The 13,100-nt window shown below is 47.1% G+C and overlaps 1 protein-coding gene across 2 annotated transcripts; it reads left to right on the top strand.

Moving 5' to 3' along the window:
* Positions 1-286: 286 nt before the first annotated feature.
* slc16a6b (solute carrier family 16 member 6b) lies at positions 287-11,853 on the top strand. Of its 2 annotated transcripts, XM_074696018.1 has the most exons (6): positions 287-587; positions 3,128-3,375; positions 7,700-7,843; positions 8,545-8,673; positions 9,344-10,270; positions 10,369-11,853. In XM_074696018.1, the coding sequence occupies exons 2-6, from the start codon at positions 3,144-3,146 to the stop codon at positions 10,635-10,637; spliced, it is 1,701 nt and encodes a 566-aa protein (XP_074552119.1). In that variant the 5' UTR covers positions 287-587; positions 3,128-3,143; the 3' UTR covers positions 10,638-11,853. The 2 variants fall into 2 exon arrangements, with proteins under 2 accessions (XP_074552119.1, XP_074552120.1); XM_074696019.1 differs by lacking the exons at positions 287-587; positions 3,128-3,375 and having other exon boundaries at positions 7,710-7,843; positions 8,396-8,673; positions 10,369-11,852.
* The last annotated feature ends 1,247 nt before the right edge of the window (positions 11,854-13,100 follow it).

The following is a 13,100-nucleotide window of genomic DNA, read 5'->3' as shown; positions in this document are numbered from 1 at the left end:
GTCTTGTGACTATATGAAGACGTGTCTGTCTACTCATACATTATAAGAAAATGTCCACAGCTCTCAAAGTTCCTCAGGAATCCTCAGCTTCAGAAGCACAGTCTCGTTTGGGCTGGAGCCTGGGACGAGACACAGCCAGCTCCCTTTCTCTGCAGTCCTGATGGAGCTACATGGCTCGTGCAGCTCTCTGGGAGGAAGCAGGCTGCTCTGAAAGGCTGCAGCCTGCTCGCTGAGAGGCTGACGTTCCCCATCTCTCACCAGGGACGCCCAGCGCGTGCATGACGCCGTGGATTTGCGCGCCCTCGTCCAAATACCGGCTTGAGCCGGTAAAGAGCTGCCAAAACAGGCAGGAAATAATCTACTGTAGACAAAAGATGTGGCTGGTTGTGATGGAGCAGAAACCTAGTTAGAAAAAGCCGCAGTGACTGGGATGATTATTTTAGCTCGGTGTCGATGTTAGAATAGTGGATCATCTGCTCAGCTCGGCAGAAAGCCTTAAAGTAATAACTTCCTCTCAGCCCAATGAAATAACGACGAAACTGCTTGACTAGGCTGCTGTTCCAGTCTCTGTGCTGAGCTGTCAGTGGGTAAGATGTGAACTTTTCTCTGTGTGATGCTGTGTGGGCTGAGGTCACCGTGGGGCACAGATGTGGCATAGGGCGATTAGGCTTCATGTGTAACGGTGGTGTTGATGAGAGGGGGTGTCATGTGCTGCTAAAGGTTAAACTACACTCATCTTTCTGTTTTACATATTTAAGGCACTAAGCTGGGACTACATTTCTGTAATAAGAACGAACAAACCAACCTGTTCAAAATGTGCGCCTTTATTTCATTTTGTCTTTGTTTAAAATAGCTAGAGAAACCTGGCATGAACGATGCCCTGTTGCCTGTTTTTATTTGTATCGCATTCAAGGGTTTAGAACCCGATGGATGCCCTCACGGTGATATCACTCCGTCTCTGCACTGCGGAAAACCCGACCTCATGGTAGACCTGAAGTCCGGACAGGACCGGTAGCCGGTCCACAGCATGGTTTACACTCCATCTTATTCTGAAAGGGTCGAGCGGAAGGAAGTTGGACCGTACACAGAAAGCAACAGGGAGTCTTAATAAAAATGCGAAGATAGTGAACATCAGCAGCCTGGGACATAGGCTATCGAGCATCCAGAAAATACACCCGTGAAATACTGCGTCGCCCAGATGTGTGTGTGTGTGTGTGTGTGTGTGTGTGTGTGTGTGTGTGTGTGTGTGTGTAAAAAAAAAAAAAAAAAAAAAAAAAAAAAAAAAAATATATATATATATATATATATATATATATATATATATATATATATATATATATATATATATAGATATATAGATATATATATATATATATATATATAGATATATATATATAGATATATATATATATATATATATATATATAGTAGAATGGTGAATGGCACCTCTTGCATCAGTTTCAAATGACTGTTTGTGTGAATATATGACTTTGAGTGTCGTAGTTTTAAATGCTTATATGCCACAGATTACAGGTGATGATGTTGATTAGCCTGAAAAATGAAACATAATGGAGTAAGTAACTGTCCTATGAGAGGTCTGGCAGTTACTGACAGAGCTTATGCTCGTGGTTAGGATTCTTTCTTCTTGTTTGGAAGCTTGCAGACATCAAACCCAAAGCGATCTGATATTTAGTTACAGCCATGACAAGAGGTGTGGAAAAATATTGATACAGCAAAATACCGCGATACTTTGACCTGTGATAAATATTGATATTTTAAGTTTTGATATGGATACTTTTCTTCAAATAAAATTTCATATTTAAGGTGAATTGGAAGTACAGTAGGTCTTTGGCACCTCCACTGCGGTAGATGGCGCCAAAGAGCTACTCCACTGTGTGTTGCCCATAACCTGTACATTAAATATAATCTCACAGTACATTTAAAATATTGTTTTCTTAAACTTGATGTGGGTTTTGATGACGTAAACATCAATGTTTCTCTTTATTCTTGGCTCAGTTAGTTTATAAACATTTAAAAATTAATTCTTACATTGTGGTAGACTGATGAATAATAATTATAGTCATGTTTGGGCAATATTAGATTTTTATAAGTAACATTTGTTACATCAAATGACATTTATCAGTATCACCAACTGACCACATCTTTCACCCAATCATTTCCTTGCAACATTAGTTTAATGTCACAGCAGTTTGAGTGACAAACTTGATGCACTTTATGTTTTTCAAGTTAAGTGTTTGGATGAAACACTGCATCTGACTTTCATTATTTCAAACACAAGAAAATAGAAAAGTTGCTTTTAATCAAATAGTTAACTGTGTAGAATATTGTAATATATCACTATATTGTGATATTGTAATATTATCACATCGTATCGTATTATTGTATTATCATATGTCCCAAGTATCGTGATGTGAATCATATTGTGGGGTTCTTGCCAATACTCAACCCTAGCCATAACTTTATAACTTTGGTGTAAGAAAAAAGATGGTTCATGTGAATATAGCTGACACTACAGGGTGGAGACAAATGCTTTGGTGTCTGTGTGCTGTGTAAGTTGAAGAAACCATGGATTCTTTACTTGCTGTTATTATTGATGGCTTCTTCTTTTCTGGTAAACAGTGATTACATCATCTTGTTTGATTGCGGTCTATTATGACAGAAATAACACATCAGGGAGGAGTAGCTCTGAAGCCAAAGGAATTTGGTGTTGATCTGTGTTTGACAAAAGTAACAGGTGTGTCTCTGTGTGTGTGTCTGTGTGTGTCTGTGTGTGTCTGTGTGTGCGTACACATGTTCCCCTGCATGTGACGCACCCGCCTCACATGGCTCTGTATGTTTGTGTGTGAGTAATCGGCTCTCAGGTTTGTTTCTTTTGGTCCCAGGCAGCTGGCAGCTCAAAAAACCTCCAGTGAAGCTTTCCATGGTGGAAGCTTTTCTGTTGCTCAGAAAAAATATGACTTTGCTATGGAGGAAAAATCTGTCTGCTGGAGATGATGGGATCTTCTTTCATCATGTTGTCCTGTGAAGGACTTACCCTGTGATTGGCTCACAGCGTCATCTGTTCAGTTAGCCTCTTCTGTCTAATGCCATGTGTTTTTCTTTCCAGGCAGTCTGATTGAACCATGAGGGGTCTTAAATCCAAGGGTTGCTTAGGTCCAAACATTTACCCAGAGGTCCCTGATGGTGGCTGGGGCTGGGCTGTGGCTGTTGCTTTCTTCGTGGTGGAAGTCTGCACGTATGGGACTCTGAAGAGCCTCGGCGTCTTCCTCCAGGACCTGATGGAGGAATTTGGGGAGAGCAACAGCAGAGTGTCATGGGTCATCTCCATCTGTGTCTTCATCTTTACCTTCACGGGTCAGACAGCTTTTCGTATCTCACTGTACCAAATGATGAGAGTGCTTTCAGCACAAGTGCTAACATCAGTCAGTGAGGGGAAAAAACAGCCAAAACCAAAGTTTAGAGGAAGAGCTCAGTTTGTTGAAAAGGTGTTGTTTGGGTTAGATGTCTGCAGTCCAGACCCAGTGGATATAGATCAGTTCAGCCCCATTAATGAGAAACAGTTTGCAGAAACAACACACAAGCTTAGCCCCAGCTCTGTGCAGCCTGGGCTGGGTCTGCCAAGTCAAGCTGATCTAAGAGAGTCTGGCCCATCACTCACCTCAGGTTGAGTTTCAGCACTTCGCTCTGCCATCAGAAAGCCTGTTTGTTTTTCAACTCTGCAAAATGAGCTAAAGCTCATGGCAGACTTGCCTCTGTCTGTGGATCACTGCAGCCTGTTTCCCAGTGGTTGATCCTTGAAGGGGCTGAGCTGACTGACACTGGAGCTGGCACAGTTACCATTGGCCTTTAACTCATACAGCAGCTCTAAATCAATGAATAAACTATCAATCTAACTGTATTTATATAATGTCTAAAGATGGCAAACGTTATCTTAAGATGCTTTTCTAAAACATGAGCAGGGGATGGTCTGCCAACGTTAAATTACTAACACAGAGCCAACCTCAAGAAACAGATAAGGAGTCTGATCTCAGGTTAATTCACCATGAGTACAGCAGCTTCCAGCAAGTTACAACAGAGAGGAGGAACTTTCTTGAACAGGCAGAAACCTTGGGCCAAACCGAACTCACATCCACCCCAACCACAGACAGTTAACTTATTAACCTGAGGAGATCTTGTAAGACTAGTCTGAGCTGTGTGTGTGCGTGTGTGTGTGTGTGTGTGTGTGTGTCTGTGTTATACAGTATTTGGATTTCAGTCAGTAGCCCATATCACCTCGTTAGAGAAGAACACAGACGAGCTATGAGGCTCCAGTTGTGTGCCATGTCATGTGTTGCTTGTTTCATAAACGGTACTGAACAGATTTTATGGAGCAGCCTGTTATGAAAATGAGAATATCATGAAAATGAATTTTTCCTTTTGGAATGAGGCTGTAACATAATAAAATGAGGACAAAGTGAAGCACTGTGAGTTCTTTCCCCATGCTCTGCATGTGTGGATTTGTAGTATCAAAGGTACCACAATAAATCCAGATGCACTACTCAACTTTTCTGGTCCCAATACCAATACCCAGGCTTTGGGGATAAGACTGGTAATGTTTTGGTTAAAATAGAAAAAAATAGTGCTTATGGAATAACTTAAGTTGATATTAATTTCAACAATAAGTGTTTAAATGTTTAACACCAATTCAGTCGAAGCATGGGAGGACGGATCCTGACTGTTGTTTGTGGCTATGGTCCAAATAGCAGTTCAGAGTATCCACCCTTTTTGGAGTCCTTGGAGGGAGTGCTTGAGAGTGCTCCGTCTGGGGATTCCCTCGTCCTACTGGGGGACTTCAACGCTCATGTCGGCAATGACAGTGAGACCTGGAGGGGTGTGATTGGGAGGAACGGCCCCCTCGATCTGAACCCGAGTGGTGCTTTGTTGTTGGATTTCTGTGCTCGTCACAGACTGTCCATAACGAACACCATGTTCAAGCATAAGGGTGTCCATATGTGCACCTGGCACCAGGACACCCTAGGCCGCAGTTCGATGATCGACTTTGTAGTCGTGTCATCGGACTTGCGGCCGCATGTCTTAGACACTCGGGTAAAGAGAGGGGCGGAGCTGTCAACTGATCACTACCTGGTGGTGAGTTGGCTCCGATGGTGGGGGAAGATGCCGGTCAGACCTGGTAGACCCAAATGTATCGTGAGGGTCTGCTGGGAACGTCTGGCAGAGTCTCCCGTCAGAGAGAGCTTTAACTCCCACCTCCGGGAGAGCTTCAACTGTGTTCCGGGGGAGGTAGGGGACATTGAGTCCGAATGGGTTTTGTTCCGTGCCTCCATTGTTGAGGCGGCCGATCGGAGCTGTGGCCGTAAGGTGGTTGGTGCCTGTCGGGGCGGCAACACCCGAACCCGCTGGTGGACACCAGTGGTGAGGGATGCCGTCCAGCTGAAGCGCCTTTTTGGCGTGTGGGCCTCCTGAGGCAGCAGACAGGTACCGACAGGCCAAGCGGAATGCAGCTTCGGCGGTTGCTGAGGCAAAAACCCGGACATGGGAGGAGTTCGGTGAGGCCATGGAAAACGACTTCCGAACGGCTTCGAAGAGGTTCTGGACCACCATCCGGCATCTCAGGAGGGGGAAGCAGTGCACTGTAAACACTGTGCTCAGTGGGGATGGTGCGCTGCTGACCTCGACTCGGGATGTTGTGGATTGGTGGAAGGAATACTTCGAAGACCTCCTCAATCCCACCGGCACGTCTTCCTTGGAGGAAGCAGGGTCTGGGAATGATGGGGTGGGCTCTTCCATCTCTGGGGTTGAAGTCGCTGAGGTGGTTAAAAAGCTTCTCGGTGGCAGGGCCCAGGGGGTGGATGAGATCCGCCCAGAGTTCCTTAAGGCCCTGGATGTTGTGGGTCTGTCGTGGTTGACATGCCTTTGCAACATCGCATGGACATCGGGGGCAGTGCCTCTGGATTGGCAGACCGGGGTGGTGGTCACTCTTTTTAAGAAGGGGGACCGGAGGGTGTGTTCCAACTACAGGGGGATCACACTCCTCAGCCTCCCTGGTAAGGTCTATTCGGGGGTACTGGAGAGGAGGGTCTGTAGGTTAGTTGAGCCTCGGATTCAGGAGGAGCAATGTGGTTTTCGTCCTGGCCGTGGAACTGTGGACCAGCTCTATACCCTCAGCAGGGTCCTCGAGGGTGCATGGGAGTTTGCCCAACCTGTCCACATGTGTTTTGTGGACTTGGAGAAGGCATTCGACCGTGTCCCTCGGGGAGTCCTGTGGGGGGTTCTCCGGGAGTATGGGGTGTCGGGCTGCTTGTTACGAGCTGTCCGTTCCCTGTACGACCGGTGCCAGAGCTTGGTCCGCATTGCTGGCAGTAAGTCGGACTCGTTTCCAGTGAGGGTTGGACTCCGCCAGGGCTGCCCTTTGTCACCGATTCTGTTCATAACTTTTATGGACAGAATTTCTAGGCGCAGCCAGGGTGTTGAGGGGGTCCGGTTTGGTGACCTCAGGATTGGATCACTGCTTTTTGCAGATGATGTGGTCCTGTTGGCTTCATCAAGCCGTGACCTCCAACTCTCTCTGGATCAGTTCGCAGCCCAGTGTGAAGCGGCTGGGATGAGAATCAGCACCTCCAAATCCGAGTCCATGGTCCTCAGCCGGAAAAAGGGTAGAGTGCCCTCTTCAGGTCGGGGATGAGATCCTGCCCCAAGTGGAGGAGTTTAAGTATCTCGGGGTCTTGTTCGCGAGTGAGGGAAGAATGGAGCGAGAGATCGACAGGCGGATCGGTGCAGCGTCTGCAGTAATGCGGACTCTGCACAGGTCTGTCGTGGTGAAGAGGGAGCTGAGCCGGAAGGCGAAGCTCTCTGTTTACCGGTTGATCTTCGTTCCCACCCTCACCTATGGTCATGAGCTTTGGGTTGTGACCGAAAGAACAAGATCGCAGGTACAAGCGGCCGAAATGAGCTTCCTCCGTAGGGTAGCCGGGCTCTCCCTTAGAGAGAGGGTGAGAAGCTCGGCTATCCGGGAGGAGCTCGGAGTAGAGCCACTGCTCCTCCGCGTTGAGAGGAGCCAGATGAGGTGGCTTGGGCATCTGGTACGGATGCCTCCCGGACGCCTCTCTGGTGAGGTGTTCAGGGCACGTCCCACCGGGAGGAGACCCCGGGGCAGACCCAGGACACGCTGGGGAGACTACGTCTCTCGGCTGGCCTGGGAACTCCTCGGGATCCCCCGGGAAGAGCTGGCTGAAGTGGCTAGGGAGAGGGAAGTCTGGGCTTCCCTGCTTAGGCCGCTGCCCCCGCGACCCGACCCCGGATAAGCGGAAGAAGATGGATGGATGGATGGATCAGTCGAAGCAAAGCTTCAGAACTTACAGAAATGACAATTCAGCTGTAAAATTTTATACCCCATAAAACAAATCATAGTTTAGCCTTAGTGTCAAGTTCAGACTGATCCTCTCCCACCATTACCCGATCTAGCTTTGAGGGGCTGATCCGGTCATCCCCAACAGTAAACAGGATTAACAGCTCTGTTTGAAATACTTTACCTGTGGTCACTGGACACCATCTATAGTCAGCAAAGCGAGGGTCAATCTAACAAAACCACCAGCTGAGTCTTCCTGACATGTGTTTATGGAAGTTACAGTTTATGGATTTGGAGGATTTTTACCCTCCCCCTCTTCATCTCCTGTTCCAGCCCCCCTGTCCACCGTTCTGAGCAATCGCTTCGGATACCGTCCAGTGGTGATGGTAGGAGGCTTTCTTATCAGCCTGGGAACCATCACCTCTGCCTTCACCAACTCCATCAACGAGATGTACATCACTATAGGCATTGTCTCAGGTAATTTCCAATCACAACACTCCACCTGTCATCCATCTCTTTGTCCATCCATCTCTCTGTCAGGGTGTGTTTTGCTGATGTGCTTTGTTTTGTCCAACAGCTTGTTTTGTAAGAACTGAAGGGACTCCTAGCAGTGTTAATGAGAAAAGCAGCATTAATCTGATTCTTTCAGACCTGCTCGTAAACTGAGACTGGTTTTTCCAGTCTGTCCCTCACTGCGAGGGAGTGACAGAGCCGGGCAGAGCAGGAAAAAGTCTGAAAAGTGTAAAAACCAAACAGTTTTCTTACAGATGAGTACTGAAGGATTGAACAGGAAGTGGCTGAGGAGGACGCAATGATTGGATGGAAATGAAGTCAAAGATTGGATGATGAACAAATTGGTCAATGAAACTTGTATCAGGAAACATTAACTGTGTTCTTTTGGACAGAAAGCACTGCTAGCTCTCCCACCATGTCTGCTGCTGAAATGGACCACAGCTAATTTAACAAACCCTTCTTCTTCCCTCTCCCTTGTCTCTCTTTTTTTGTCTTTACATGACGTTTGTCTTGCAGCAGGTGTAGCAAAGTTGAATCAGCTCATTCAGCTGGCAGAGGAGCGGCCTGACACCTGGATCTTTGATCCACAGCCCTAGCCATGCAGTGTCCCTCCCATGCCGGGCAGTGGCTGTCATGCCCCCTCTGTTTTCTCCCCTTGTTTACAGGCCTCGGCTACTGCCTGACCTTCCTGCCCACTGTCACCATTCTTGCCCAGTATTTCTCCAGACGGCGGGCCCTCGTCACTTCTGTTGCTTCCTCCGGGGAATCCTTCGCCATATTTGCATTTGCTCCAGGTGTGTGTTCTGTCACAGAGCGGCCATTGGGTTAAACACAGACAAAGAGCTTTTTCACTCTCAAACTGCCCCACTGAAAACAGACCAGTCAACACTCTGCAGTTTGGAAAAAATAACTGTGTTCTTGCTAAGATGTCTGAATATGCTGGAGTATGCATCACAGACCAGTAGATGGCAGTACAAGAATTAGGATTAGGTCAGGGTAAAGACCCCTGTAAACACTACGGGCCTGCACATCAAGCTGCTCTTAAGGTGAGTACAAGCAAGAAGTTGACAGCTGGCATAGGTGCTCCAACGGTCAACCCTGCGTGAGGAAGAGATAGCAAACATGGAGTCAGCAGCAGAGTCAGAGCCCTGCTCCTTGTTCCTGGCAAACTCTGTTAGCTGGATCATATTGAATGTGCCAATCGAATAAAAATAAAACACAATCCAGCACCATGCTGGGACCATGCTTTTAAAAAACAAAAAACTTATTTTGCACATTCGGTAAGTTGTATTAATGTGCCTGGGTTGCATGCCAAAGCCAAGGCAGGAAGAGCAGCAGCAAAGACCCCAGGAGGACAGAGCAGTGTCAGTAAATGTGATGCTGGTGATATAAGACCACGTATGACCCTGTAGGTAGATCATGACGGAGCTAAAAACAATAACCTTTGTTGCCTTTTCTCCACAGCCTTCACTGCACTGAAGCAGCGGATCGGCTGGCGTTACTGTCTGCTCATCCTAGGCATCATTCAGGCCTCTGTCATTGGCTGTGGACTTTTGCTCCGTCCAATCATTATCAGGGAAGATCCTGAGAAGAAGGACAACGAATTGGAAAATGAGTCTCCCTCCTTGAAGCAGCTTCAGAGTGTTTGCGAGCTACAGAATGAACAAACCAGAACCTCCATTAGCTCAGGGGTCTCTGGGGGGTCGGAGGACTCTGGTGTTACCTCTCTTTCTGGGTCAAATGTTGACCTGAGGACTGCTGGGGCACTGATGGAGTGGGCAGAGCATGAGAAAGAGGGCCAGGAGAAAGCGGGCCAGGAGCCGTCGTCGTCCATACCCCAAACCCCGAGCAGAGAAGAGAAGGAGTGTGAAGTGATGGAGGTGGAGGCAGGTCCTCTGCAGCACTCCCGCCCCAAGCTCCTGGACTTCTCTGTGTTCAGAGAATGTGCCTTCATCTGGTACTCCCTCTTTGGTTTGTTTGCCACTCTGGGCTTCTTCGCCCCTCAGCTCTACATCATTGAACTCAGCAAAAGCAAAGGTGTGGAGTCCAGCATGGCCTCCTACATGCTCTCCGTCATGGCTGTGGCAGAGATCTTCGGCCGCCTGTCCATCGGAGTGGCGTTGAACAAAGTGCGCTGCAGAAAGACTCTGGTGCTGCTGGGATGTGTAGTCATGCTGTGCTTGGTGCTGGTGGCCTTCACTCAAGTGTGGGAGTTCTGGGGGCTCGTGGTGTGCTGCGCCCTCTACGGCTTCTTCATGGGCACAGTGGCTTCCACTCACATCCCCATGCTGGCTGAGGAAGACGTGGTGGGCATCCAGAAGATGACCTCAGCTGTGGGGGTGTATGTCTTCATCCAGAGCTTTGCTGGGCTGGCAGGGCCCCCGCTAGGAGGTATACCAGGCCTCTGCTCTTCTCCTCGGTCAACTCTAGTTTTCATTTCTCACTGAGGCGCTGAAGAGATCCTAACACTTTCTTATTTGTCCCCTCAGGTGTGTTGGTGGATGTGACCCAGGAATATGGTGCTGCTTTCTACTCCTGTGCGGTGGGTATGGGCCTCAGTGCCGTCTGCCTGGCTCTGGTGGGACCGGCCAAGGCCGGCTTGTGTGGGACGCAGAGCAGAAACCCAGAGGTCGAGAGGAACAAAGAGGAACAGGAGAGAATAACTCAAGACAGTGACCATCAGGACTTTTTGGAGGTGGACTTGGCCCCAGAAGACAGTCCAGCCAGACAGTCCTCAGACAAAGCTTCTGTGATCTAAACCCCACCCTCACAGCCTGCACTGGGAGGGGCAGCATGGTCACCAAGACCACTATAGCTGCTACAAGACTCTGGATCTCAGGTGCTGCCCTCTAACATTCTTACAAGCTTGAATTTGAGTCCTTTGCACAAAGGAAGCAGTCCAACATCAGAGGCACGGCTGTCACACATGGTGTCACACCTTAGCGTCACACATCCGTCTCTTTAAGCTGCTATGGGAAAACCAAAATGAACAGAAGACAATCTGAGTATGGAGAATGATTCCTGCTAATGCTAAACTTGAACAGGTAGTCATGCAGTTTACACAGAGATCATCTTTTTGCCTGTCTAATGCACTTTTTTCATCTGTTGTTTGGTTTCTGTCACTCAGACTGATCTCTGATCATGTTTTCATCACATACGTAGAGAAGCCCTATGTAGAGGCTCTGTTCACACCGAGCAGCTTCCTGAAACAAACATCATACCCCTCAGAACTTGGGATCTCTGTGACAGAAACTAATACTCAATACCAGACTTCTCACCTGTGCTACTTGCATGTCAGCCACTGCCTGGTGCACGACGTTTTCTAAATCTAAAGCTGGCTATTTGACCCTTGCTGCTGTTTGTTTAAGAACCAAAGTGATGATGAGTGCAGGAGTTTGTGAGGGTTGAGCAGCACTTTGGTAGTGACATGTTAATCATGTAACAGACATCAGCGTGTACCTTATTCTTCTGTGAAATGGGGTCAGGGTTTAAATATCCGACATCGTTCTGTATCAACAAAAATAACTCATGAGAGGGAAGGCAGACTTAACCTCAGAACCTCAGCTCTACAGCTGCTCTCTCAACCAGTGGAGCTGGCCAAAAGACAGAATGTAGGTTTGAAACCTTTTGCACTGGCTTGGCTTTAAAAAGACTTGAAAGTGGCATTCCATGAGCACGGTGCACAAACACAGGTCTCAAACTTGAAGAGGCCATGTACAGCTGTTCAGTCAACATGTTCCACATACAGCCACTCCCATTTGTTCCTCTCTCCTCTTCCCCATCACTTAGGTGATGTTCTGCCAACCATGACTTGAAGTTCACAAACCTTTTCTTAATCACTGTATGACCTTTATTTAAACTGTTGATATTGTTAAATTATTTCTAATTTACATCCTTTTTTAAAATGACTTTGGTTAGTTTTGTATTTGATCGAATAAGTGCTCTCTTTTCTTTTGTATTTCCTTAATAAAATCTTCCTGTATCTCAGCTGTGTGTGTGTTTGTGTGTGTGTATTTGCGCATTCACAGTGTTTAGTCATGTTCAGACTCACTCAGCAGTGTTATGCATTAAACAGCACCTGTGTGGCTTCTTCCTGCATTTAAACTCCATAAACACGTCTGCAATGAAAGGCAGGCTGGTCCACCGTCCAATGCTTCTTCGCGTACTCAAAGAGAAAAGACCCTCACTCTAAATTCATTCACCAAATCATTTCTTACAATCAGAATGTGAGAGTCAGCTGTGAGTGTAGGAAGCTGACAGTAAGCGTCTTGTTCAAAGTGTGGTTGTCTACCACAGTCTGAAGTTAGCTGTTAGTAGAGTTCTATTAGAGAGCTAGAGGCTAGAGCAGGGGTCTCCAACCTTTTTGAGACTGAGGGCTACCTCACGGTAAATGAGTGGCACAAAGGGCTACTTGTCTGATAAAACTTTCTGAACAAAATTGTATCACATTTTTAACAACACTTATCATTGTAGGAGTGGTAATACTATGTAAAGAGACTGCTCACAAGTCAATGTTAATTATTTCATAGTTATTATTGATGATTTGCAGAACAATGATTGTAGGAAGTAGCTCCATTGTGACCAGTGCTTTTTTGGAACATGCCTCGCGGGTACCTGAAGTGGTTCTTGAGGGCACCCAGGTGCCCGTGGGCACCAGGTTGGTGACCCCAGGCGTAGAGACTACAGATTAAACCTGGTGAATATTTTCTTTGACCGATGAACAGGAGTATGACTGTTCCCTGAGCTGCACCTGCTGACTGACTCCAGCTTCCTGATGCATGTTCAGTGCTGTTTGGAGCAGTAGCCAGCGCCCTCTGCTGGCTAAGCAGCAGTACTGTCTGTGACCAGTGACAGCATTGGTCCCCTGTCAACATCACCAGGGAGTACAGTTTCCAAAAGATGGGAATTGTAAATGGACCAGTGCTCATGTAGTCTTTTCTCATGTCTCTGGTAAAAGCACTTCACACTGCTGGTCTTAGTGACCCATCCACACCCCATCCACACTCTGACACCAGTAACTGCTTCATCAGTTTGTCTAACACAGTCACACTCATTCACATACCACTGGACATCAGTGGGAGCAAGTTGGGGTTCGGTGTCTTGCTCAAGGACTCTTCGTCATGTGAAGGCAGGAAGGGAGATTTTTTTTTAGAAGATTCTGTGTTTGGGTTTCTTATACTTAAAAAATAAATAAATAAAAATATCTTTTTATTTTTTTTTT

This window comes from Halichoeres trimaculatus, unplaced genomic scaffold (assembly GCF_033239565.1).
Source record: "Halichoeres trimaculatus isolate MK-OKI-2021-1 unplaced genomic scaffold, fHalTri1.1 fHalTri1_scaffold_20, whole genome shotgun sequence".
In the NCBI taxonomy this organism is placed as follows: domain Eukaryota; kingdom Metazoa; phylum Chordata; class Actinopteri; order Labriformes; family Labridae; genus Halichoeres; species Halichoeres trimaculatus.
The sequence above is the reverse complement of the archived record's forward strand: the minus strand, read 5'-3'. Positions and strand labels throughout refer to the sequence as shown.